The 27,167-nt window shown below is 51.9% G+C and overlaps 2 protein-coding genes across 17 annotated transcripts; one reads left to right on the plus strand and one right to left on the minus strand.

The window, feature by feature from the left end:
* Positions 1 to 747: 747 nt before the first annotated feature.
* On the minus strand, positions 748 to 25,633 carry PEX11G (peroxisomal biogenesis factor 11 gamma). Of its 10 annotated transcripts, none has more exons than XM_086409544.1 (6): positions 25,544 to 25,633; positions 11,403 to 11,501; positions 8,956 to 9,144; positions 6,346 to 6,524; positions 1,881 to 1,943; positions 748 to 1,334 (listed from the first exon to the last, which is right to left on the minus strand). In XM_086409544.1, exons 3-6 carry the CDS (start codon positions 8,992 to 8,994, stop codon positions 1,103 to 1,105), a joined length of 513 nt encoding a protein of 170 aa, XP_086265670.1. In that variant the 5' UTR covers positions 8,995 to 9,144; positions 11,403 to 11,501; positions 25,544 to 25,633; the 3' UTR covers positions 748 to 1,102. The 10 variants fall into 10 exon arrangements, with proteins under 10 accessions (XP_086265670.1, XP_086265675.1, XP_086265674.1 ...); XM_086409549.1 differs by lacking the exon at positions 25,544 to 25,633 and adding an exon at positions 16,109 to 16,206; XM_086409548.1 differs by lacking the exon at positions 25,544 to 25,633 and adding an exon at positions 14,423 to 14,537.
* On the plus strand, positions 22,022 to 27,153 carry SAXO5 (stabilizer of axonemal microtubules 5). 7 transcript variants are annotated; one of them, XR_015166727.1, is made up of 8 exons: positions 22,022 to 22,800; positions 24,203 to 24,309; positions 24,409 to 24,509; positions 24,763 to 24,875; positions 24,984 to 25,067; positions 25,417 to 25,618; positions 26,202 to 26,287; positions 26,907 to 27,153. XR_015166727.1 is itself a non-coding variant. In XM_086409529.1 (8 exons), exons 1-8 carry the CDS (start codon positions 22,152 to 22,154, stop codon positions 27,132 to 27,134), a joined length of 1,752 nt encoding a protein of 583 aa, XP_086265655.1. In that variant the 5' UTR covers positions 22,022 to 22,151; the 3' UTR covers positions 27,135 to 27,153. The 7 variants fall into 7 exon arrangements, 2 of the variants coding, with proteins under 2 accessions (XP_086265655.1, XP_086265654.1); XR_015166728.1 differs by having other exon boundaries at positions 24,203 to 24,301; positions 24,958 to 25,067; XR_015166729.1 differs by having other exon boundaries at positions 24,203 to 24,301.
* The last annotated feature ends 14 nt before the right edge of the window (positions 27,154 to 27,167 follow it).

Genomic DNA, 27,167 nt, shown 5'->3' on the forward strand with positions numbered 1-27,167 from the left:
GGGCAGGGGCTCAGCTGGAGGCCAGGTGGGGTCCTTGTGTCCTGTGAGACCCTGAGCAGCCCCACACCCCAGCTGTTGCCCACCACGTACCTTCTTTGTAAAAGAACAAAACATGGTTGAAACCACAGGCTTCAGGGCCTGTAAACACGACCCTTCATTGGCTCTTCCAGGGGCCAGTGAGTGAGGGGCAGGCGTGGGCCGCCCACCACCTGCCAATATCACCTGAGGCCACACATGCACGTGGCCTCTCAAACCCCAGATTGGAAACAAACTGGTCCCTTCTCGCCCGCCGTGCTTTCACAAGCTGGGAGCCTCAGGCATCTCCAGTGATGATGCTCAGAGCCCTCGAAATGCTCAGACCGGCCCCGAATGGACCACGGCAGCCCTGAGTCCACGCCGTGGCTGTGAGGTGCTTCAGCCACGACAGGCACCCCGCGATGCCTGGGAGCTTGAGACCCGGGCAAGGCCTGGCAGAGGAAGCAGCATCCACAGCCAGCCAAGGGTGCCCAAGCCCGCGGGTTGGGAAGGAAGGACCGCCCTCTGTGGCTGAGCCTCTTGGGGTCAACAGGCTGCGTTTGTAGCATCGGAGGGGAAGGTGGGCTGGGAGGTGGTGCTTCCCGCTGCAGCTCCAGCCCACAGGAGGCTGAACCCTATTAGACCCAGGGGGCGCCCCCAACCTCTGGGGAGAGAGGGCGTGAGAATAAGCAGACGGAGACACGGGGCTTAGGAATCAGCTCACACCTGGCCTGGCACCATCACCACCTCGTTTAATTGATCCTCACTTCACAGTCCTCAGGCCCAACCCGGCTGCCCTGCTTGCCTTTATTGCACACAAGACTAAGGCCTGCCAGGGGCTGGTTCCTCTTGCAAGTTGAGTCTTCGGGGTCTTCCTGCTCCACCCCTACTGAGGCGGCACCTGGGGGACCTCAGCCGCCCAAGCCCACCCCTCTGGGGGCTGGTACCCTAGACTGCTCTGGTGTGCCCTCTAGCCGCACCTTCCTACTGGCACCTGGCCGTGATCTCCTGGATTAGAGACCCGCCCGTCCTGGGCAATCACGCTCCATAGGAAGGGTCCTTGTTGGGGTTCTGGCGCCCCTATCCGTCAGGGGGTGGCGTTGGCCTGGCCACCCGCCTGGACTGCCTGGTACACGCTGAGGAGTGACGAGAGGGTGCCCAGGAGGCCCACCAGCCACTGGGGGAAGCGGCCGGCCCACAGGACACCCGGGGGCAGCCAGTGCACTGCGTTGGCCAGGTCCGCCAGGTTGCTCAGGAGGGTCAGTACCTCCGAGCAGATCTGGGTCTCCACGGTCCTCCTCTTGCCCCGGGTCAGCCGGCTGTGGGAGCAAAGGGCAAGGAGTGCTGGGGAGGGCGGAGGACCAGCAGGCTGCGACCGTCACATCCGCCAGAGGGAGCCCACAGTGGGAACCAGAGTCTCAGGTCCTCGGGCGGGAGGGAGGGGGGAAAGGGGAGGGGTGAGCAGCTTCCGGGCCTGTGCCGGGCAACTGCTTTACCCTGCATTCTTTCCCAGGATGAGACAGTGACTGACCTTGGTCCTCAGGACAGACTCCACCTTGGATCATCCTCCCAGACATCCTCCCATCCGGCCCAGCCGTGAAGGCTCAGCCCTGGAGTCCCAGCTCTGCCACTTCCTGCCTAGGGGACCCCAGCTAGCCTCAGTTTCCCCATCTGTAAAAGGGCTTCCATCCCCTGGGGCGCCGCAGCGGTGCCCCAGTACCTAGCACACATCAGCCCCCCACCCCCACCCAAGAGCCTGCATGCGTGGGGTAGGGCAGTGACTCTGAGCACTTCCTTGACTGGGCAGACCCGCTGGGGACCAGCTTGCTGGAAGAAGTCTTCTAGGGGAACCGTGGACGACGTACCTGGTGAAGGCTTCCGGGGGGTTCCTCAGCCTGTGTCTCAGCTTCAGGACCATCCACAGAGACCTGCAACACCACACAGGATGGGGTGGGAGCAGCTGAGTAGGGGGTCACCAGGTAAATGGGGTCCAGATGGGTGCAAAGCCTGTCCACTGCCTTCCTACACAGACACCCTGGACACTGGCTGGGCCTGTCTGAAGGCAATCTAGACAACCTTCTGGGTCCCCAGGGCTGGATCTGCAGGCTGGGGAAGCAGCCACCAGATGGGCGTCCTCCAGTGCTCCCTCCAGCCTTTGCTCCCTGCAGCCTGGGCAGGTGACTCTCCGGCACCCTGGGGTCTTAGGGACCATGTTGTTCAGTCGCTCAGTCGTGTCCGACTCTTTGTGACCCCATGGACTGCAGCCCACCAGGCTTTTCTGTCCTTCAACAGCTCCTGGAGTTTGCTCAAACCTGTGTCCATTGAGTCATGATGAGCACACACCAAATGCTCCCCAGCCCCCATACCCTTACTCACACCAAATACAGAGAAACGATGGGAAAACTAGCTGCTCTAAAATGAATGGAGGACTTCCCTGCTGGTCCAGTGGTTAAGACTCTGCCTGCCAATGCAGGGGACTCGGGTTCAATTCCTGTTCCGGGAAGACTGCACGTGAGGGGCAGCCCAGCCCATGAGCCAACTACTGAGCCCACATGCTGCAACCACTGAAGCCTTTCTAGCACCTAAAGCCCTTTCTCCACAAGAGAAGCCGCTGCAGTGAGAGGCCCGACCACTGCAACTAGAGAGCAGCCCCCGCACAGCAACGAAGACCCAGTGCAGCCATAAATAAGTGAAATTTTACATAGATAAAAAGCACCCTGCTGCTGCTGCTGCTGCTAAGTTGCTTCAGTCGTGTCCGACTCTGTGCGACCCCACAGATGGCAGCCCACCAGGCTCCCCCGTCTCTGGGATTCTCCAGGCAAGAACATGAGTGGGTTGCCATTTCTTCTCCAATGCATGAAAGTGAAAAGTGAAAGTGAAGTCACTCTGTCGTGTCTGACTATTTGCGACCCCATGGACTGCAGCCCACCAGGCTCCTCCATCCATGGGATTTTCCAGACAAGAGTACTGGAGTGGGGTGCCATCGCCTTCTCCAAAAAGCACCCTAAAAGGTATTTAATACAAAATAACATGAATGGAAGAAGAAGCAGAGCATATTCACCCTAAAAATAGGATTTTTAGGGCAGTGGAAATACTTCGGTGGTGGATACATGTTATCATACGTTTGTCCAAACTCAAAGTGCAACACAGAGTGTGAACCCTGATGTAAACCATGGACGTGGGGTGATTATGCCATGTCAACGTCGGTTCACGGACTAACAAATGTCGGGCCGTGGTGCCATGTGGATGGTGGGGAAGTCTGTATGTGTGTGGCGGGTACGTGAGAAAACTCTGCTTCCGGTTCAGTTGTGCTGTGAACCTAAAACTGTTCTAAAAAATAGTCTATTTAAAAGAAAAAAAATTAAGGGAAACAAGGCAGCCCTGAAAGCAGGAACGGGAAGTCTCTCGGGGCCGCAGGTCACAGGGCAGCCTCAGAAGAGGCTGTGGCCTCAGAGCACCCGGAGCCCAGCCTGGGCACCCTGAGCACACGGGGTATGGGCAATGCTGATGGAAAGACAGGGCCAGCTCCATAACAGCCGCCGAGACTGTGAGGGGAGCTGACGTCGAAACGGAGCCGTGTCCCTGAACCAGGAGAGCAGAAACAAGTGGAAACATGTCAGCACGGCATCCGAAACAAAGGCTGTTGGGACTGATACATGTGTGCTGCTGCTGCTGCTGCTGCTTAGTCGCTTGGTCGTGTCCGACTCTTTTCGACCCCGTGGACTGTAGCCCACCAGGCTCCTCTGTCCATGGAATTCTCCAGGCAAGAATACTGGAGTGGGTTGCCATTCTCTCCTCCAGGGGATCTTCCCGACCCAGGGATCAAACCCGAATCTCCTTCTTGGCAGGTGGATTCCTTACCACTGAGCCACCTAGGAAGCCCACTACTATGTATAAAGTAGATAACTAATGAGAACCTACTGTATAGCTAAGGAACGCACTGCTCTGTGGTAGCCTAAATGGGAAGGAAATCCAAAACAGAGGGGGTCCATGTATACATACAGCTGATTCACTTTGGGATACAGCAGACACTAATACAACATTTTAAAGCAACTAAACTAAAAAAAAGTTTTGTTTTGTTTTTTAAATCAAAGACTGGGGAAAATCACCAAAGTATAAAGAGAGAGGGTCTCTGGGTTGGATAGTGGATGACTTGAATCTTTGTCAACAAAGGTCTGTCTAGTCAAGGCTATGGTTTTTCCAGTGGTCACGTATGGATGTGAGAGTTGGACTATAAAGAAAGCTGAGCACCGAAGAATTGATGCTTTTTGAACTGTGGTGTTGGAGAAGACTCTTGAGAGTCCCTTGGACTGCAAGGAGATCCAACCAGTCCATTCTAAAGGAGATCAGTCCTGGGTGTTCATTGGAAGGACTGATGTTGAAGCTGAAACTCCAATACTTTGGCCACTTGATGCAAAGAGCTGACTCATTTGAAAAGACCCTGATGCTGGGAAGGATTGAGGGCAGGAGGAGAAGGGGACGACAGAGGATGAGATGGCTGGAAGGCATCACAGACTCAATGGACATGGGTTTGGGTAAACTCTGGGAGTTGGTGATGGACAGGGAGGCCTGGCATGCTGCGGTTCATGGGGTCGCAAACAGTCGGACACGACTGAGCGACTAAACTGAACTGAACTGAATCTTCCACTTTGGAGTCTGCTCACTTTCCAGACCATCTACAGTAAACATATCACTAGGGTGAGGGGGAGACAAGGACTACTGGATATCAGTGTACGCCCAGGGACAAGGGACAGCAGATGAGGGCACTGGCCCCTCAACCTCGAGGTTAGGGGCTGCCCCACATCCCTTCAGGGATCTAAGAGACTTTTGCCCCCAGGAAACAGCACTGGAGGTCCTGCTTTGCCCATGCTTTCTGGGCCAGGGGGCTCTGAACAAACCCATTCAGCAAATTGGCAGAGGGGAAGAAACCATTAAAGTTTTAGAGACCTTATGGTTTGTGGAAGCACAGAGCCAGTCTGGAAACTCCTGGCTGCTCCGTCTGAGGTTTGCTGATGACAATGCAAACAAGACCCGGGGACCCAGGGAAAGGCAGCCACGCCAGCCACTTCTGTCCATGCCCCCCAAGTTATTTTCTTCTTCCTGGGTCTGGTAGGCATAGTCATGGGCCCCCTACCCCCAGAGATTCCTACATCCTAATCCCCAGGCTTATGATGTGAGTGTGTTCCCTTCCACAGCAAAAACGGCTTTGCAGGCCTTCCCTGGTGGTGCAGTGGATAAGAGTCCACCTGGCAATGCATGAGACACAGGTTCAATCCCTGGTCTGGGACGATCCCACATGCCTCAGAGCAACTAAGCCCATGCACCACAACTACTCAAGCTCTCACAGCTAGAGCCCAGGCTCTGCAACAAGAGAAGCCACCGCACCTCAGAAGAGAAGCCGGCACACCGCAACAACAAGGAGCCTCTGCTCGCCACAACTAGAGAAAGCCCGAGCACAGCAACGAAGACCCCGCACAGCCAAAAATAAATGAATAATTTTTTTCAAAAAGGAATTTGCAGGTGTTATTGAGTTAAGGGTGTGGACATCAGAGATGATCTGGGGGTGGGTGTCATCACAGGGGTCCTCAAAGGAGGGAGGAGGAGGCTCAGAGTCAGAGAAGGAGCTGTGACAAGAGATGCAGAAGCTGGAGTGACGGACATGTTTCAAAGATGGAGGGAGGGGCTGCGAGCCGAGGGATGCGGGCGCCTCTAGCAGCTGGAGGGCTTCGCAGGTGGTGCCAGTGGTAAAAGAACCTGCCTGCCAATGCAGATGTAAGAGATGCAGGTTTGATCCCTGGGTCGGGAAGATCCCCTGGAGGAAGCAGGGCACAGCAACCCAGACTTCTTTCGTGGAGAATGCCATGGACAGAGGAGCCTGGCGGGCTACAGTCCATAGAGTCACACAGAGTTGGACACAACTGAAGTGACTTAGCACACACACACACGCACACTAGAAGCTGGGAAGGCCAAAAACAGACTCCCTCGGAGCCCCTAGGAGGAACACAGGCCTGCCCACGCTTGGATGTTAGCCCACTGAGAGCCATTTTGGACTTCTAACCTCCGAAACTGTTAAGATGATCAATTTGTATTGCTTAAAGCTGCCAGAGTTGGACACGACTGAGCAACTGAATGGAGAGCTGCCAAGTTTGTGGGAATCCACTTCAGCAGCTGCAGGGGATGGATACAGTGAGGGATGACAAGAGGGGGAAAGGCAGAAGAGGCCAAGACAGTCCCACCCCCGCCCCCCAGCCCCCCAGTCCACCTGCCCACCCACCCAGGCGATGTCAGGGGCTCCCTTCCAGTCTCCTGATGGGCAGCAATGCTGCTTACCTAGCAACCCCCAGGAGCAGGGAGAGGCCCCAGAGGGTGGTGCTCAGTGTCCACCACCGGGCAGAGTCCACGTGGAGGATTTTGGCGTCGGCGGCCCAGGCGACATGTTCACAGGGGTAATAGAGCTGGTCGGCCAGGTTGCTCAGGATAGACACACAGCGGACAAACACATCCTCCTCCTGCAGGAATGGAAGAGTGGGGGCTGGGCCTGCGGTGGGTGGGACCCACAGCAGGACCCACCCACTGTCCATTTCAGGGGCTCAGGCCATACCAGCGGGCAGTCACAGGGCAAGGTCCAGGCCAGGCAGGTTGGCTCATGGCTGGCACCGTGGGAGAAAGGCCTGATTTCTCAGTGTGGTCACCTCTGCTCAGTAGAGCGGCTGGTCTCAACTCCACCGTGCTGTGGGATCCCTGCATGTGTGTGCAAGCTGCTGCAGTCGTGTCCTCTTTGCGACCCCATGGACGTAGCCCAACAGGCTCCTCAGTCTATGGGATTTCCCGGGCAAGAATACTGCACTGGGTTGCCATTTCCTTCTCAAGGGGCCCCTCCTGACCCAGGGATCAAACAGATGTCTCCTGAGTCTCCTGCATTGGCAGGAAGATTCTTTACCACTGCACCACCTGGGGCACCTCAGGGGAGCTTCAAAAACCCCCACTCAGCCCCCAGCCCCAGGGGTGCTGCCGCACCAAGGCTGAGGTGGGCCCTGGCACCAGTAATTAAGTTCCCGGATGATTCCTGTGGAGGACAACCTGGGATGCCCTGCATCAGGGCATTCCTAGTTCCTGGGTATGAGTCTCAGGCTCAGGACCCTGAGGGGGGCAGGGGAGGGAGCCCCGCAGAGAACCCTCTCCAGGCAGAGCGGCTGGCTGGCCTGCTGGGTTGCCACACACCCAGTGCCAGCTCGAGCAGGCACAATGCTCACTACAAGGCTTGGATCACCTCCCCCAGATCAGACAGGGGTGAGCACCCGGCAAGGCAAGGCCGGTTGAGGCTGTAGGAGCCTCTTCCCTGGGCCCCAGGGGCCCCCTCCAGGCCTCCAAGTTGGCCTGGTCCCTGGCCAAGTCCTTCACTTCCCTGCCTGTAACCGTGTCACCCTCGCTGCCTGCGGTGCCCTTCCCCTCCTCTCTGTTTTCCCTGTTTAGCCCTCTCCTTCCTGGTAGCCGGCTGTGGTCCTGCCTCCCTCTGGATGCTGAACCCCACTCCAGCCTCCCCATCCCATCTGGGACCTTCTGGGGTGTCCTTCATCCCTCTGTGAGGATGGGGCTCACTCCACCAATGTTTTCTGAGAAGCTGCAAGACCTGGGGCCCTATGCTGAGGAAGAGGTAGGAGCAGAGGGCACTCAACCAAAGAGGGTTCTTGTTCTGGCTAAGGGATATATGAGATGCAGAGAGCCCTCCCCCTCACCTAGGGACTCAGGGGAGTCTTCACAGAAGAGATGGTTGGGGAGACAGTGCAGGGAACATGCCCTCATCAAAGAAGCTGGAGAGATGGGTGTCAACACAGGAGGAAGGCCTAGGCAAACCCTTGAGACTGGGGATAATCAGGCCATGGGCACTGGGGCAGGATGAGGGGGGCATCTGAGCAAGTGAGTTTGGGAGGAGACCTCCGGAGGGTGGGGGGAGGGCAGGGCAGCCCAGGAAGGGGGCATAACTCAGCCCATCCCCTGGTAGAGCAAGATCACATTCCCTGCTGCCTCCTCCCCAGGTGAGGAGCATCGCTCTAGACCCACTGGTGACATGAGGTTCTGTTGTATCTGCAAGATCTTATAAATAATCTACATGTCCAACAGGGGACCAGTTCAGTAAGTCACCATCCGGCTATACATGTGTACCCTGAGGCCCTAAAGAAGGAAGGAGCTTCTTTTGGTTTTTGGTTTTTGCCAAGGCACATGGCTTGAGGGAATGTTAGTTCCTCAAATGGGGATTATACTCAGGCCCTCTGCAGTGAAGGGGCTTCTCAGGTGGTGCAGTGGTAAAGAATCTGCCTGCCAATGCAGGAGATGCAAAAGATGCAGATTAGATCCCTGGGCTGGGAAGATCCCCTGTAGGAGGAAATGGCAACCCACTCCAGTATTCTTGCCTGGAGAATCCCACGGACAGAGAAGCCTGGAGGGCTACAGTCCATGGGGGTCGAAAAGAGTTAGACACGACTGAGGGCGCGCTCTTTCGCGGCAGTGAAAGTGCTGAGTCCTAACTGCTGGACCACCAGGGAATTCCCAGAGGGACTGATATGGAATGACCTTCAAGTTGCACTGTTCCATGAAAAAAGCAAGTGGCAGAAGAATGTAAATGTCATGTAACTATTGATGTAAGCAAAGCACAGGTGCAGGAAGTCTCATGAAGGAAACACAAGATGCCGAGAGCAGTGGCTGCCTCCGAGGAGGAAAACTGGTGACCCAAGGGTCAGGAAGAAATTACATAGTCTTTGGGAATGAGCTAATTTGTTTAACTGAAACTGAAACGAGAACGTCTGATTGTCTCAAAAAAAAAAAGTAAAATTGAAAAAATAATAAACAGCCCATATTGTTGCCTTTGTAAAGGCCAGTCCATAAGATGCCAACTTCCCAGCGTCCGCACCCCCTCCCTGGAGCCCCACACACCCCCGTTACCTCTGCCCCCAGGCCGTACTGCTTAGTGTAGACAAACATGGCCGCATCATCAAAGAGTCGCAGGATGACCCTGCAGTGGCTGAGCTGGGAGGACAGTGCCAACAGGCGCGTCCCCACTTCTGACCTGGCAGGACATTGTTCCACCAGGACCCCGCCCACCAGCTGGCAGCAGTAACCCAGCGTTCGGATCTGCGGGAAACCAGAAGCAGTCAGTAGGACTGGGCCGATCACCCCTGACCTGGCCTCAGGCCTCGGGGGATCAAACAGGAGGAAGACTCTCAATCAAACTCCCAACAGAAAGTTGAAAGCTACTTGTAGGTGGGATACATGGAGACACACGACATCATTGTGCAAAAGGCTCTGGGAGACTGGATTGACAGGTATACACTATTGATACTATGTGTAAAACAGACAACTGGGTGTGTTAGTCGCTCAGTCATGTCTGACTCTTCGAGACCCCATGGACTGCAGCCTGCCAGGCTCCTCTGTCCATGAGGATTCTCCAGGCAAGAATACTGGAGTGGAATGCCATTCCCTTCTGCACAGGATCTTCCCAACCTAAGGACTGAATCTCGATTTCCCACATTACAGACAGATTCTTTACCATCTGAGCCACTAGGGAAGCCCAAAACAGATAACTAATGAGAACCTACTGCATAGCTCAGGGAACTCTAGTCAGTTCCTGAATGGTGACCTGAATGAGAAGGAAGTCCCGGATGGAGGAGATATATGTATATGGATGGCTGATTCATTCTGCTGTATGGAAGAAACTAACACAACATTGTAAAACAACCATATACTCCAATAAAAATCAATTTTTAAAAGAAAAGGCACTGTGGAGACTCAGGGCATGCCGGCTCATGTCACTGAGTGGCACAGTCTTTGGAGACACGTGATGGGGACGAGAAAAAGAAACCCCCACATCTTACCTCCTGGATCCTTTCTCCCAGCAGGCAGGAAGGCTATTTGCATCTACCTGGCTGGACCAAAGTCCGTGGCTGGGTTGTGACTTAGGAAGGTGAGCAGGCCTCAACCCAGTGAACAAAAGGATAATTCGTTTGCATTACTTTAGTGAGAAGGAACCCAGTGGTGATTCTGGAATCAGTGGGTGATCTGGAGCATGGTGAACAGGGTCTGCTTCCCCACTCTTACATCTTTATTTCATCTGCTTTTCACAAGTTGCTTTTTCCTGTTGTTTTATATATTATTTTTACTTGTAATGCCTTTTCGCATCCTTTGTAATGGCAAAAACACTGCATTTTAAGTCCAGCTTTTTTGTTGTTGTTTAGTTGCCAAGTCGTCTCCGACTCTTTCGCAAACCCATGGACAGTAGCCCACCAGACTCCTCTGTCCATGGGATTTCCCAGGCAACAATACTGGAGTGGGGTGCCATTTCCTTCTCCAGGGGATTTAGAACCTGAATACTCAATCAGAGATGATTTGCCTAGAACCTAAATGCCCAGCCACTGGTACATTCCCTGGTACAACTGGAATGCCTACCTGTAAGAAATTGATTGGGACAAGCTCAGAGTCCGACCTCAGCGGCCTGGAAGGAACAATCTAAATGCCCAATCTGAGTCGAGCGGAAGCTCAGAACCTACACATCTAGCCACAGGGAAAGCAGTGCAAAATCTTATATCCCCATATTAGATTTCGACAACCGAGGAACTAACTACAGTGGCTTAGTCTGATCCTAAATGTCCCAACATGGGTTTGTTTGGCCTGGGAATGTCTGGCCAGGCCGAACTGGCCAGAGCAACCTAAGTGCCCAACTCCAGGGGATTTAGTCAGAACCCAAATGTCCAGCCTTAAAGGGAGCCCTGCCACATCCCAAATCCTTATACAATGTTGTCTGGGACCAACTTCAGTGGTCCGGCTGGATTCAAATGTACAAACGTGAGGATCTGGCTGGTTCTGTAAATGTCCAGTCGTTTGGGGCGGCGGGAAGAACCTACATGTCCACCGCTAGGGGACAGGGCATCTGTCCTGGGGGGAATCCTGAGTGACCCCGCTCCCTCTCTGGCCTCAATGTCCCGGTCTCTGGGTTTTGGCCGGACTCCAGGACCTCTGGCCTCGCTCCACCCCAGCCTCACCAGGCGATCGCGACCCCTATAAGACTCCAGCGCCGACGCCAGATCGCTCAGGGCCACCATAGCGACTCCACCGTGACGACACCGTGAGGTCAGTTCGCCGCGTCAGGGGGCGGGCCCGGCGCAGTGGGCTGCGTTCCTGGGAGCTTTCTGCGCAGGCGCTGGCACGACCCTTTGTCCGGGACTCTGCCCTTTGTCTGCTTCTGGGAGCAAAGCAGTTTGCAGCTTTGGGACTTCTACTTGTGGTTTCTCCCGGCCCTGTGCACCTAGATGGACGGTCTGAGCTCGCTACCCATGTTTTCAAAGTTAACCAGTTACACACACGCACACATAAAGATTCCAAGCAAAAGCACCAACCTGTTTGCTGTGGTCCAAGAAGAAAGTTTTCTAATTTTTCTGCTTCACCCTTTCTGCGTTGTCGTCTTGTCTTTAGAGAGCATGGTTTGCTGTTATGTCCTGTAAGGCAGTTTTAAAAAGTCAAGGAAACTTTGGGGAATTCCCTGGTAGCCTAGTGGTTGGGACGCTCTGCTTGGACTACAGGGGGCGCGAGTTCCATCCGTGTTTCCGCGTGCCTGCGTGCTCAGTCGTCCGACTCTGCGGACCCCATGGACTTTAGCCCGCCAGGCTCCTCTCTCCGTGGGATTTTCCTGGCAAGAATACTGGAGTGGGTTGCCATGCCCTCTTCCAGGGGATCTTCCCAATCCAGGGGTCAAACCCGCATCTCCTGCATCTCTTGCATTGGGAGGCGGATTCTTTACCACTGAGCTACCTGGGAAGCCCAAGTTCCTGCACGCGTGCATGAATAAACTAGTCTCCTTTAAAAAAAAAAAGAAAAAGAAATGCATGGAACCGGTCTAGAAGATTAGACAAGAATCTGATAACTGGAATATCCCCAGAGGATAACTGGGTGGCTGATGTTGACTGAAATAAAAACGCACACCATGAGAGCTGTGAGTTTTTGTTTTATTGTGGGGTTTACTGAGGGCTATAATCCAAGAGGTCTCAGGAAGAGTTGAGTGGAAAGTCTGCACGTGTGTGATTTTGGAGATTATGTGTAATCAAGCATCCCAGTGGAAAGTTGTTTCTGGTCACAAAGAGCAAATACTGCAGTTAATGATTTTAGTGCTTTTCTAAGTGTGGGAAGATGGACAAGAATCCAGACTCATAAAATTTTTTTCCTGAAAATATCTTCACTCTCTGAAGGCCTGTCCTGTCAATTTTCCCAGAGCAGAGAGCCGCTCCTTTCTGATCCTCCACGTGGAACTCTTTTCAGGGGGTGTTAAAGGTCAGTGACTGCAGTGGCCAATGACTCAATCCTTGTGGAGCCAGATGGCCAGCCATTAGTCATCACTGGGAGGAGATTGAATGTTCACCTTTGTACTGTTTTGTAGTCTTTGAATTTTGTGCCATCTGCATGGACTAGCCGGAAAAAAAAATCAAAGACACTATTTTTTGTTTGACTTAGTATGAATAGAATGCTAGATTTCTATTTTATATTCAAAACTTTGATATAGTTCCATGTATTTTGGCATCTACTATTACTGCTAAAAGTCTAGAAAGTTTATTATCTTAGTGATTTAAAAAAATTTTTTGAAAGAGGCTTGAAACTTCTAATCCAATTCTGAGAATATAAAAAAATACTATGTTGTAAAAAAATCAAAGCACAGGGAATTAACATGTGATACACTATTATTAACTAATACACAGATTTTGTTCAAATTTCACAGAATTGTGTGTTAGTGTGCATTTGTTTTCATACCTTATTCAAGATTCCACATTATATTTAGTTCCATTGAGCAGCTTCAGCTGCATGCAACAAATTCTGGTAAATTCTTTTTCATTTTATTCTATCACAAATATTTTCTAATTTTCCTTGTTATGGCTTTTTAGATTCACCCATCATTTAAAATTGGACATTTAATTTCCAAATACATACCCACTCCAGTATTCTTGGGCTTCCCTTGTGGCTCAACTGGTGAAGAATCCACCTGCAATGCGGGAGACCTGGGTTCGATCCCTGGGTTGGGAAGATGCCCTGGAGAAGGGAACAGCTACCCTCTCCAGTATTCTGGCCTGGAGAATTCCACGGACTGTATAGTCTGTGGGGTCGCAAAGAGTCAGACACGACTGAGCGACTTTCAGCCTCACTCATATAGCAAAAAGTTCACCATTTTAAGATGTCCAATTCTGTGGCATTTAGTACATTCACGTGTCATACAGACATCCCACCTTGATAGTTTTCAAATGTTTTCATCACCCTCAAAAGAACCTTGTCACTCTTTCATGCAGTCACACTATTCCTCCTCCCCCAGTCTCTAGCAACCACCATCTGCTGTCTGTGTCTACTGATTTACCTATTGTGGACATTTCTTATACATAGAATCATGTAACATGTGAACATTTGTGTCTGGCTTCTTTCACTGACCCTGTTTTTTAAGTTCTCCACATTGTGCATGTCTCAATAGTACTTAATTCCTTTCGTGGCTGAATAATATTCCGTGCTCTGGCTACATCATATTTTTATCTGCTCATTGGTTGGTGGACACTTGGGTTGTTTCTACCTCTTTTTGTTTGTTTTTTTTGCTACACTGGGTCTTTGTTGCTGCTCGAGGCCTTTCTCTAGTTGCAACAAGCAGGGGCTACTCTCTAGTTGCAGTGCGAGGGCTCCTCACTGCAGTGGCCTCTCTCGTTTCAGAGCACCAGTTAGAACTGTAGCACGCCGCTCAGTAGTTGCGGCTCACGGGCTTTGTTGCCCCTGAGCGTGTTGCCCTTCGGAAACTTCCTGGACCAGGGATCGAACCCGTGTCCTTGGCATTGGCAGGCGGTTTCCTAAACACTGGACCTCCAGGGAAGCCTCGTTTCCACCTTTTGACTCTTGTGAACAGTGCTGCTGTGAACATGGTCTACGTGTACTTGTTCTAGTCCCTGCTTTCAGTTCCTACCTAGGACTAGAATTGCCGGGCCGTTCTACTATGTTTGACTTTTTAAGAAAATATTTGTTTGTTTATTTGGCTGTGCCGGGTCTTAATTGTGGCACGCAAACTCTTAGTTGCAGCATGTGAGATATAGTTCCCTGACAAAGGATCGAACTTGGGCCCCCTGCATTGGGAATGCAGAGTCTTAGCCACTGGACCACCAGGGAAGTCCCCATGTTTGACTTGATGAGGAACCATTAGACCATTTTTCACAATGGCTGCACCATTTTACATTCCCACCCACAATGCACAAGGGTTCCAATTTCTCCACATTCTTGCCAACACTTGGACTATTCATTTTAATAATACATTTTATTTAACCCAACATGCAAAAATATTGTCATGCCAGCTTGGGATCCGTCCAGACTAATGTACACACATTATACCACCTAATCCTCTCACCTCCATTCTCTTCTCATAGTTCATCAGCTTTCTTTGTCCTCTTCTTAGTCAATTCAGGAAATTCCTCTACATACATTCCTCCTTTGCAAGATTGCATCTGCTCTCCTATTTTTCTCAAGGCTAAAATAATAAATAAGGCTCAAGGAAAGATAAGCTGGCTTACCAGTAAGGAGACACCCAAGAGCTCATCTCCTGCTGACTCTGAAGTGGTATCTCACTGTGGTTTTGTTTTGCATCACTAATGATGCTGACTGGTTTCCTTTTTTAAGAAACAAATACATTTCCTCTTGATTTAGACACATATTACTCATCCAGCCTGATTCACTCATATCCAACCATGTTGCCTTTGTCCTGTTCCTTGAAGTTCCAGCCCACACCAACCTCAGGACTTTTGCACATGCTGTTGGCTCTGCCTGGAAGGCTCTCCTTCCAGATACTCGTCTGGCTCCCTCCCACACTTCCTTTTCAGATATACTCAACTGTCATTCTCCTCTGGGACCACACACACATACCCCTAGGCACTTCCTCAGAGAAGGCAATGGCACCCCACTCCAGTACTCTTGCCTGGAAAATCCCATGGATGGAGGAGCCTGGTAGGCTGCAGTCCATGGGGTCACTAAAAGTTGGCCACCACTGAGCGACTTCACTTTCACTTTTCACTTTCATGCATTGGAGAAGGAAATGGCAACCCACTCCAGTGTTCTTGCCTGGAGAATCCCAGAGATGGGGGGAGCCTGATGGGCTTCCGTCTATGGGGTCGCACAGAGTCGGACATGACTGACGTGACTTAGCAGCAGCAGTAGCAGGCACTTCCTGCTCGCTTTTCTTGCTACCTTATTTTCCTTTTTAGCTTGTAACAGTACTTAACATGACTGCGTATGTTACTTCTTCTTTTTCTTTCTTTAATATGGCTGCGCCAGGTGTTAGTTGCGACACGTGGGATCTTCAATCTTCACTGCAGGATGCGGGATTTTTAGTTGCAGCAGGTGGGACCTAGTTCTCTGACCAGGAATCAAACCGGAGTCCCCTTCATTGACAGCGTGGAGTTTTAGCCACCGGACCAACAGAGAAGTCCCTATGTTGCTTCTTAACCTGTGTGTGCATGCTCAGTCACTCAGTCATGTACAATTCTTTAAGACCCCGTGGACTGTAGCCCACCAGGCTCCTCTGTCCACGGGATTCTCCAGGCAAGAATACTGGAGCAGGTTGCCATGCCTTCCTCCAGGGGATCTTCCTGACCCAGGGATCGAACCCACATCTCTTATTTCTCCTGCACTGGCAGGAGGGTTCTTTACCACTAGCACCACCTGGGAAGCCCCCGACATCCTGCAACTAAAAAAAAAAATCCCACATGCCTCATCGAAGATCAAAGATCCTACAACTAAGACCCAGAGCAGGCAAATATATAAATATTTAAACACACACACATACATACATACATACTGCAGGAAAAATCGAAGCCAAGCCCAAGGCCTACAAAGGGAAGGAGACCTTGGGCTGCAGAGTGGCCAGATCCCTTCTCCTGAGCCTGTACTGTCCCCATGGTCCTTGTAAGAGCACACCACATTTCTTTGACGCCTACTGTGTGCCGAGCCCTGTTTTAGGCACCAAAGAGACAGCAGTGAGCCTGGCAGGCAGCCCAGCCCTCCCAGTGTCCATCACCGTCTGGTTAGGGCTCAGCTTGACCTTTGGGAAAGCGACAGGAGCTGGCGTGGCATTCACGGCTGGCCTTGTGGTTGCTAGGAGCTGGCCTGGAGCTCACTTGCAGTCGGGCGCTGGTGTTCTCCTGCTGGACACAGATAATTTCACAGGATGCCTACATCAGACGAGGCCACTCTGTGACCATGGTGGAACAAGACAAAACAAGCCCGCTCCATCATGCTGTCTGAACACAGACAAAACATGAGCACTGTCTAAATCATTACAGCAACCAAATGTGTCCCGGCTAATCTGAAGGACTCCGAGTCTTTGCCAACTGCCACTTTTTTTCTTTAAAAAACTATTTTATTATTTATTTGGTTGCCTTGGGTTTTAGATCCTGCACTCAGGATCTTTCATTGTGGAATGCAGGCTTAGGTGCCTTGCAGCATGTGGGATCTTAGTTCCCTGACCAGGGATCGAAACTGCGTTCCCTGCTTTGGAAGGCAGACTCTTAACCACTGGACAACCAGGGAAGTCCCCAATCACTGCTTTCAAGTTGCTTCATTCCTTAGACTTTGTGATCAAGATTATTCAGTTCCTCCATAAGAGTGTTACTTCTCCCCCTTGCTTTAATACAGCATACAGAACCTACCCACTCCTGCATCCTCCTTTCCCAGGCAGGCAGAGAAAATGTATTTTTGCATCAAAATGGGCTTCCCCAGTGGCTCAGCTGTAAAGAATCCGTCTGCCATTGCAGGAGATGCAGGTTGGCTCCTGAGTCAGGAAGATAAACTGAAGGAGGAAATGGCAACCCACTCCAGTATTCTTGCCTGGGAAATCCCATGGACAGAGGAGCCTGGTGGGCTACAGTCCATGGGGTCACAAAGAGACAGACACAACTGAGCGACTGAGCACGCACACACAGCTGGACCAGAGCCCTCAGCAGGACCCTGGGGTGGGGACCAAGTGATGGAACCTCACCCCAGTGGGGAAAACAACACTTTGCTTACATTTAGTGAAAAGGAATTCATTCCGTATATAAGTCCTGGAGCTTGAATTCAAAGTATGGGAAGGACAGACCATACATACACAAACACACATGCAGACAAAACTGTATTATAAACATAAAACCCAACCATACACCAGATGTTAGTTGTTGCAGACCCTAGAAGAAATGATAGTGAGGTGATGCCAAACAGGTGTGGGCTAAGGCTACAGGAATAACCATGGTGCCAAAGAAATGCATCAAAAACTGCTATGTTATTCAACTCACACAATGCTATATGTCAACTATATTGGAAGAGAGAAAGAGGAGTGAGGAAGGAGGGGGCTGGAGAAAAGAAGGGAGGGAGGAAGAAAGAAAAAGGAAAGGATGGAAGGAAGCTGTCATTCAGTAGGTGATCTGGGGCAGCGTGAAAGAGTCACCGCCCTTACATTTTTATTTCATCTGTGTTTTTTTTTTTAAGAAATTGCTTTTCCCTTTAAGTTTTTTTGTATTGTGGTAAAATATACTTCAAACTGACCATTTTAATCATCTTTATGTGTTCAGTGGCATTAAGTGCACTCAGTCTGTTGTATAACCATCCCCACCGTCCACCTCCAGAACTTTTTCTTCTCCCCAAACTGAAACTCTGTCCACATGAAACATCAGTTTCCCATTCCCCACCCCATTCCGAGGGGTTTTTTGAATATATTATTTATATTTGTCCGGACATTAAAAAAAAAAAAAAGAAAAAGAAGTCGATAGGACTTCCCTGGCAATCCAGTGGTTAAGACACTGTGCTCCCAATACAGAGAGCATGGGTTTAATTGCTGGTCTGATGCTGGGAAGGATTGAGGGCAGGAGGAAAAGGGGGCGACAGAGGATGAGATGGTTGGATGGCACCATCGACTAAATGGACATGAGTTTGAACAAACTCTGGGAGATGGTCAAGGACAGGGAAGCCTGGTGTGCTGCAGTCCATGGGGTCGCAAAGAGTCAGACATGACTGACTGACTGAAGAACAAACTGGGAACTAAGATCCCATATGCCATGCTGCGCAGCCAATAAATAAATAAATAAAAAGAAAGTCCAATTTCCAACCAGTAAAAGCATCCAACACACAGCAAAGTCCCCACGTATTGAAACTTCCCTGGAAGCACCGAAGACAAAGCCCAGATCCATGACATGCATTGTACCCATTGCTGCAAATAACAAGCCCTGTGTGGTTCAAATACATGTGTGTTCCTGGTGGTCTTGGGGCTGAAGGTGGGAAGCACAGATGTCTTTAAGGCTACACTGGACGTCTGTGAGCCCTGGAGTGGCATTAAGAGATATGGTGACTCAGAGAGTTTGGCCCATCCTGTGCAGACAAGTGTTAGAAAGCTGATGAGAAATAAAACCTGGGGAAATGGTGATAATACAATCAGGTGGCCTCTGGCATCAAATCTTCCCCCACTGAAGTGGCTGCCATCTCCAGCCCCATTTTCCAGATGACAAAACTGAGTCTTTGAGAAGTCAAGTCACGGGCCAGGCTCCCTCAAGCTCTCAGGGGGCAGGATCCTCTGTTCTTGCTCCTGATTTTCCTCCTGGTTGCCCCCAGAGTTGCTGGGGGACCCTTGTGACAGCATCGTCCCAGGCAGCTTATTGGGTCACAATGCGCAGGGCCAGACCACACTTGGATAAATCCCCAGATGGAACATCTGAGCATCCTCTGGGAGACTAGGGACTGAGGGAGTCTTGAGGGTCATGCCCACACCAAGTGCATCTTCTAAGACTCACTAGCTCCCATGCCCCACCTCGAGGTAGGTGCACTCTCTTCAACCCTGATCAGGAAACAAAATGAAGCTCACAGGAGCCCAGTTAATTATTCCAAGGTGACCTGGCTAGTCATTTCAGTCGTCAGATTTTCCCACAAACTATTTGAAAGCTTCTCGATCTTCAACTATTTTAGGTGGTAAAATGATCAGGAAAAAAAAACCACTGTGGTTTTGTTTTAAAAAAAACAACACTTCATGTGTGTTTTCTGAAGAGATTGATGTGAACCAATAGTTGTGGGCTGAAGCAGTCTGGGAGGGCTTCCTGAAGGAGGTGATGCTGAGTGAGCCAGGGGTGTTGGTGGTATCCAAGGATCTGGTCTCTGAGGGGCAGAGACAGGTGAGGGAGAGAGCTCTGAGAAAAAGCCAGAAACTCTAAGTGGGGTGCTGAGAGTCCGGAGCTAAAGGTCAGAGAAATGAGTAAGAGGTGTGTAAAATGCAGACAGCTGGAAGACAGAAAGAACAGTCAGGGCCTGGGAAAACTGCTGAGGGCAGGAAGACCAGTGAGGAGAGGGGTATGGCAGAGATGGGACAGTGGCCAGAGCTTGGAAGAGACAGAAGTGGGTTCCCAGGCATGAAGGAGGGGAGGGCCATGGTCTTCACAACTGACTGACAGTGAAGAGAGTAGGTTCCAGTAGCAAACTCTCAAATGCAGTAGTTAATTCTGCAGCTCTTCCTATGTCTCTGCAGCAGCCGCAGGGCCTTTGTACCTGCTGTTTCTTCTGCCCGGAATGTTATTCAGTTCAGTTCAGTTCAATCACTCAGTCGTGTCCGACTCTTTGCGACCCCATGAATCGCAGCACGCCAGGCCTCCCTGTCCATCACCAACTCCCAGAGTTCACCCAGACTCACGTCCATCGAGTCAGTGATGCCATCCAGCCATCTCATCCTCTGTTGTCCCCTTCTCCTCCTGCCCCCAATCCCTCCCAGCATCAGAGTCTTTTCCAATGAGTTAACTCTTCGCATGAGGTGGCCAAAGTACTGGAGTTTCAGCTTTAGCATCATTCCTTCCAAAGAACACCCAGGGCTGATCTCCTTCAGAATGGACTGGTTGGATCTCCTTGCAGTCCAAGGGACTCTCAAGAGTCTTCTCCAACACCACAGCTCAAAAGTATCAATTCTTCGGCACTCAGCTTTCTTCACAGTCCAACTCTCACATCCATACATGACCACAGGAAAAACCATAGCCTTGACTAGACGAACCTTTGTTGGCAAAGTAACGTCTCTGCTTTTGAATATGCTGTCTAGGTTGGTCATAACTTTCCTTCCAAGGAGTAAATGTCTTTTAATTTCATGGCTGCAGTCACCATCTGCAGTGATTTTGGAGCCCCAAAAAATAAAGTCTGACACTGTTTCCACTGTTTCCCCATCTATTTCCCATGAAGTGATGGGACCACATGCCATGATCTTCGTTTCCTGAATGTTGAGCTTTAAGCCAACTTTTTCACTCTCCTCTTTCACTTTCATCAAGAGGCTTTTTAGTTCCTCTTCACTTTCTGCCGTAAGGGTGGTATCATCTGCATATCTGAGGTTATTGATATTTCTCCCGGCAATCTTGATTCCAGCTTATGCTTCTTCCAGCCCAGGATTTCTCATGATGTACTCTGCATAGAAGTTAAATAAGCAGGGTGACAATATACAGCCTTGACATACTCCTTTTCCTATTTGGAACAAGTCTGTTGTTCCATGTCCAGTTCTAACTGTTGCTTCCTGACCTGCATACAGATTTCTCAAGAGGCAGGTCAGGTGGTCTGGTATTCCCATCTCTTTCAGAATTTTCCACAGTTTATTGTGATCCACACAGTCAAAGGCTTTGGCATAATCAATAAAGCAGAAATAGATGTTTTTCTGGAACTCTCTTGCTTTTTCCATGATCCAGCAGATGTTGGCAATTTGATCTCTGGTTCCCCTGCCTTTTCTAAAACCAGCTTGAACATCAGGAAGTTCACAGTTCACATATTGTTGAAGCCTCGCTTGGAGAATTTTGAGCATTATTTTACTAGCGTGTGAGATGAGTGCAACTGTTCGGTAGTTTAAGCATTCTTTGGCATTGCCTTTCTTTGGGATTGGAATGAAAACTGACCTTTTCCAGTCCTGTGGCCACTGCTGAGTTTTCCAAATTTGCTGGCATATTGAGTGCAGCACTTTCACAGCATCATCTTTCAGGATTTGGAATAGCTCAACTGGAATCCCATCAGCTCCACTAGCTTTGTTCGTAGTGATGCCCGCTTGACTTCACACTCCAGGATGTCTGGCTCTAGGTGAGTGATCACACCATCGTGATTATCTGGGTCGTGAAGATCTTTTTTGTACAGTTCTTCTGTGTATTCTTGCCATCTCTTCTTAATATCTTCTGCTTCTGTTAGGTCCATACCATTTCTGTCCTTTATCGAGCCCATCTTTGCATGAAATGTTCCCTTGGTATCTCTTATTTTCTTGAAGAGATCTCTAGTCTTTCCCATTCTGTTGTTTTCCTCTATTTCTTTTACCCACCCCCAATACCCAAATGCCCCACTGCCCCTCTTTCCAGGTCTTTGCTCAACTATCATCTTAGTGATGCCTCCCTGACTTATTTTAAAATTTATTTATTTATTTATTTATGACTGCACTGGTTCCTTGTTGCTGTACGTGGGCTTTCTCTAACTGTGGCAAGCAGGGAGCTACTCTTCACTGTGTGTGTTTCTCAGTGCCCTGGCTTCTCTTGTGGTGCATGGGCTCCTAGGGTGTGGGCTTTGGTAGTTGTGGCTCCCACGGGCTTAAGTGATCTGCAGCATATGGAATCTTCCCAGACCAGGGATCGAACCCATGTTGCCTGCAATGGCAGGTGGATTCTTATCCACTGCACCACCAAGGAATGCCTTTCCTGACTATGTAAAACAACAAGGCTTCTAGCCCAAACCCTATCCTTTACACCATGTGACTTTTCCCCCCCAAGGCACTTAACCACCTCGTAACTTACTCTGCAATTGATGTGATTACATTTATTCATTATTGTATGTTCCACAATACAATACATCTCCACAAAGATAGGGCTCTAGGTCTGTTGATGAACCCCCTCTAGAACCGTGCCTGGCACACTCTAAATGCCAAATAAGTGATTACTTCTATCTCTACTTTCCCTGCGGGCAGGCAAACAGGGCTACACCTGTTTCTTTTAGGCGGGGGTGAGGGCTGCACCACAGGGCTTGCGGGATCTCAGTTCCCGGATCAGGGTTGAACCCTGGTCCCTGGAAGTGAAAGCTAGGAGTCCTGACCACTGGACCGCCAGTAAAATCCTTAAACCTGTTACTTGATGTCTCCAACCCCGAGCCCACTGTGGGACCTGCTCATTCCTGTCTCCGCCTCCTCGCAGGTGGCACCTCCCCCCGCTATGGCCGCGGGAGCCCTCCTGCCGTGCCCAGTGTCCCGGCTGGACTTCCTCAAGGCCTCGCACTTCGCGCTGGGGCCGGACCCGCGGCTGCACGCGGACGCCAAGCAGTCCACATCGCACCGGGACTTTCCCGCCTACTCGAGCGCTATCCGTGGGCCGCTGTGCCCGCCGCCGCCCTGCGCATCCCTCTTCCAAAAGGATGCGCGCTGGGCGGGCCAGGAGCGGCTGTCGGAGACGCGCTGCGCCTATGAGCCCCCGCCACCTATGCTGTTGAGGGAGCAGGAGCGGGAACTGGCGCGGGAGCGCACACTCGCCATGCAAGCCAGTCACCTGCACGTGCACGCGGAAGCGCGCGCACGCACCGGCCTCTCCACCGCGCGCGGCGACTACGGCTGGCCAGAGCCGCCGGAGCGCGCTCGCGAACAGATCCGCGGGGCGCGCCTCATCTTCGACCGCGACTCGCTGCCGTCGGGCGACCCAGACAAGCTGCGCATCCCGTCCACCACGTACCGGGAGTTCTTCCCGCTCCACGACCTTTGCCTAAAGCCCCGCGAGCCTGCCTGCCGCCTCTGTGAGTGCGCGCCGCGGCGCCCTAGGCAATTTCACCGACACACTTATTCTCGCGGCGAACAGGGATTCTGCTCCTCGCCCCCAGTGGACACCTGGCAGTGTCTGATGATCGTCTTTTTGTCTTTACGACGGGAAGGAGAGAATACTACTGTCAGGGAGTTGATGGAAGCCAGGGATGCTACTAAACATCTTACCACGCATAGGGGAGCTCCCCACAGTAAAGAATTTTCCAGATGTTGGCTTCCCTGGTGGCTCAGTTGGTTAAGAATCTGCCTGCCAATCCAGGAGACGCCGGTTCGATCCCTGGGTCAGAAAGATACCCCAGAGAAGGGAATTGCAACCCACTCCTGCATTCTTGCCTGGAAAACCCTATGGACAGAGGAGCCTGGAGGGCTACTGTCCATGGAGTCGCAAAGAGTGGAACACAACCGAGCGATTAACACTTGCGATTAACACTTTCGCGTCAAATGTCAACAGCGCAGAGGCTGAGAAACCCTGGAACCTCCTTGAGCCTCAGTTTCTGCATTCACAGAATGGGCACATCTCCCGAAGCTCTCCAGGGTGCTTTGCTGTGGGCAGAGTCATGAAGCTGGTTTGGGGTTAAACAAATATGCTAAGTGTCCTCCATCTCTACCACCCAGCCCTGACACCTCAGTAGTTGTGTAACTCTAAGGGAGACAACCTCTTCCAGCCTCAGTTTACTCATCTGCAAAGTGGGTGTGACAACCAGTTTTATAGTTACTGGTGAAGCCAAAAGAGCCCCGAGTGCTGGACGTGCCTGCCAGATAGCAACAAAGGGTCGTTGTCATTTGTATGATTTTTCCAATTCTGTGACTCAGGAACATATAGCTTGTGCGATCTCAGCTCCTGACCAGAGACTGAACCTGGGTCACAGCAGTGACAACCTGGAATCCTAACCACTAGGCCATCAGGGAACTCCCTTGTTGTCATTTTAAATATATATAGCTGTACTGGGTCTTAGTTTTGGCCCGAGGGATCTTTGATCTTCATTGTGGCATGGGGGGTCTAGTTCCCTGACCAGAGATCAAACGAACCCAGGCCCCCTGCATTGGGAGTCACCCCATGGACTGTAGCCCACCAGGCTCCTGTCTCCATGGGATTCTCCAGGCAAGAATACTGGAGTGGTTCTTCAGGGGATCAGCCCAGAGATCCAACCTGCTTCACCTGCGGCTCCTGCATTGCAGGTGGACTGTCTACCACTGAACCACCAGGGAAGCCCGTGAAAGTTCCTACTTCTTATTATTTTTGATGTTTTCCAGATAGGCCTTTGGCTAAGCTAGTCTGGACTGCCCACCTGCCCTTCCCAGGTGAGGAATAGAATCCCAGTGGTCCTGAAGCTGCCAAGAATTGATCCCATTCTCTCTCCTCTTGCTCATCCTCAGGTGGGCCCAATCCCCTCCAGTGGGAGCACAAGAGACAGGATGACAGCACCTCCTACCAGAGACAGTTCCAGGCCCTGCCAGGCCCACCTGCCTTGCCGTGTAAGAGGGTAAATTGAGACCGGGCTGGTGCTGCGGGTGGGGGTCAGGCGGAGGAGCAGTGAGGGGGGCTGGGTGGTCTTGCCCTCCCCACTCCTGTCCACCCACAGGCCTCCTCCAGCATAGAACTGGGAGACTTCAAGACTGGCTACAGGCCCATGTGCACGGAGCAGAAACAAGCCTACGGGCCTCCGGATCTGCCCCCGGACAGGTACAAAGGAACCATGGCCTTTTCTATCAAGACAGGGTGACGTGGGGTGGGTCACCTAAGTCTCTAGGGCCAACACTGTGCCCTTGAAGTCTCCATCACCCACAGGCAAGGCCCACTATTGTGCCAGATCACTCACAATTAGCACCCCACAGCTTGGCTATTGGGGAGCTTGTCCCTCCCTCCCTTTTCCTGGGAGTTGTAAGGGCCCAGATCAGATGGATCCACCTCCTGCTTCCCATCCCCTTGCCTGCAGGTATGACAAGGCCCAGGCCTCAGCCCACATCCACTGTGTGAACATCCGTCCTGGGGATGGCCTCTTCCACGACAGGACCACCAAGGGGGAACACTTCTATGCCCGGGAGCCAGGTGAGATCCGGCTGCCTGCCCTGCCCCCTCATTCCCACAGCAGCCACCCAGGGTTGCTCAGGACCTACTTTGCCACTGGCAGAACCTTTCCTTCTTCACCACGACCAGACTCCTGAGTCACACATCCTGGAAGGAAATGGGTGTCCCGGTCCGGGGAGCCTCACCACCTCCACACACTTCTTCTACCGTCAGGTCAGCAGGAAGGCGAAAGGCTGCAGGGCAAGTCAGGGAAACGGGCTTTCCTCTGTTTCCCAAAGTGTATAATAGCAAGTGCAAAGGCCCTGAGGTGGGAGGGAGCTGGACATGTGTATAGGCATCTCCTGGATCTATTTGCGGGATGTAGGGCGAGCCACTTAACCACTTCATACCTCAGTGGTTGTCTGTAAACTGAAATAACAGTACCAATTCCCAGCGCCATCCGTGGGACCCAAAGAAAGTGTGAGCCGTCCAAGGTCACACAGCTCCCGTTTTTGAGCTTCATCCCTGGCCTTGGGACATCCATGACGAGGGGAGCTTCCCAGATGCACTGTGGTCCTTACAGCCCCTGCGAACGAGCGAGCCAGCCAGCCGCCACGTGCCTCATGAGACATTGCAGAGTCACATAACCCTAGGGGAGCCGTCGCTGCTCGGACAGTTCTTCCAGACCTCCATGGGCACGGACTACTTACCCCCTGGGATGCCAAAGCCGCCGAAAGCGCCCAACCTCCACCTGCAGCGCAGCAACCTGCCAGAGGGCACCGGTGGTGAGCGAGGCCCCGCCCATCTTGGGAAGCCCCGCCTTACCCCTGCTACCTCTGTGGTCCCGCCCCCGGCCAATCCCACCTCGCCCACTGCCTGACTCTGGCTCCGCCTCCTGAAGGGTTAGATCTCATGCCCTGGGCCAAGATTCCCAGCTCTGACCCTGAACAACCCCATGCTCTCGTCATCGTGACTCTCAACAACCCCCTCCATCCCTGCATGACTCCGCCCCTCTGGTATGGCTCCTCTCCTCTCCATATCCACCCTCTCAAGACTCTTGGCCCTCCTCCTCCTCTGCAACACTCTGGCTCCGCCCCTTGACCAGCTAGTGCACTCTTCCTGTCCCCCCACCAGCCCCTCACCCCGGATCTTCTGCCTTTGCCCCGCCCCTGGCCACCTCAGTCCCCCCGCCTGGCTCCCTTACCCTCCCTGCCTCCTAACGCATCCTCCTCCCCTGACAACTTCGGCGGGAACCCAGGTGTCGCCCTTGAACCCTTGTTGCATCCTTAGTCTCCCGCGTCCTTTCCCCCTGGGCTCTGCCTTTCCTCCCTCAGACCCTCAGCTCAGCCACCCCGCTCAAATCTCCAGACCTAGATTTTTTAACCATGAACCAGAAGATGCTGAAGCCACATGGAATAGCTCCAGCCTCTGTGACCAAGGAGCTGCTACAGCGGGTGAGGGAGGAGAGGGTATCTCCTTAACCAGGTAACCTCTCAGATCAGAATTAGTCTCACATCTGCTCAGGGTCGGGATTCTCTGGTGACTCAGATGGTAAAGAATCTGCCTGCAAGGCAGGAGACATGGGTTGGATTCCTGGGTCGGAAAGATCCCCTGGAGGAGGGCATGGCAACCCACTCCAGTATTCTTGCCTGGAGAATTCCATGGACAGAGGAGCCTGGTGGGTTACAGTCCATGGGGTCACAAAGAGTCAGATACAAATGTGTGACTAGCACTTTCACTTCACTGCTCAGGGTCACTCTAGGGTCATCCAAGGCTCAGGGGCCCATCATGGTCAGTTCAGGGGCAACTGTGGTGAGCCACAGTTACATTCCAAGCTGAGGGTGAGCTCAGAAGCACCTAAATTCAACAAGGCTATGGGGTCTCTCCAGGGGTCTGCACTGGTGTCTCATCCAGCTCCTGTGTCACTCCAACCTTTTACCCACCTCTCCAGGACCCAGTCATGGGCCAAACCTGGCTGAGTCTCTCCCCACACTTTTATGTTCCCAGGGTGGCCTGGGTGGGTCAGCCACCCTCCAGGCTGCCCTGCCAGGCTCCCCCACCCTGACTCCACAGTGCAAGTATAGCCACTTGGAGCCCCCACTGGGTCAACAGCGCTTCTTCTCAACCCTAAACAAGGATGAATTTACCTTCAAGTACCAGGGCCCAGCAGTGCTAAGATGGGACGACTTCCAGGAGAGTCACTTGCCCCTGGGCTCTCTTCATCAATGGGGCTGTAGCGCTCGGAAAGTGGACCCTCGGGCCCCCCAGACCCCTATCTACCCGTGCCCTAGCCAGCAATAAACAGTGCTTTGGCAACCCATGCATGTGTGCTCA

This window comes from Bos grunniens, chromosome 7 (assembly GCF_055505025.1).
Source record: "Bos grunniens cultivar Pamir isolate PY7600 chromosome 7, Bosgru_T2T1.0, whole genome shotgun sequence".
Lineage (NCBI taxonomy): Eukaryota > Metazoa > Chordata > Mammalia > Artiodactyla > Bovidae > Bos > Bos grunniens.

Coding starts and splice junctions, on each gene's coding strand:
- PEX11G (XM_086409540.1), bottom strand. CDS start 11,108: ATGGTGGCCCTGAGCGATCTGGCGTCGGCGCTGGAGTCTTATAGGGGT. Junction 9,145..11,048: donor ATAGGGGTCGCGATCGCCTG/GTGAGGCTGGGG, acceptor GGTTTCCCGCAG/ATCCGAACGCTGGGTTACTG. Junction 6,525..8,955: donor AGTACGGCCTGGGGGCAGAG/GTAACGGGGGTG, acceptor CCATTCCTGCAG/GAGGAGGATGTGTTTGTCCG.
- SAXO5 (XM_086409529.1), top strand. CDS start 22,152: ATGTCTCCAACCCCGAGCCCACTGTGGGACCTGCTCATTCCTGTCTCC. Junction 24,876..24,957: donor CTTCTATGCCCGGGAGCCAG/GTGAGATCCGGC, acceptor TGCCACTGGCAG/AACCTTTCCTTCTTCACCAC. Junction 25,068..25,416: donor CACACTTCTTCTACCGTCAG/GTCAGCAGGAAG, acceptor TGGTCCTTACAG/CCCCTGCGAACGAGCGAGCC.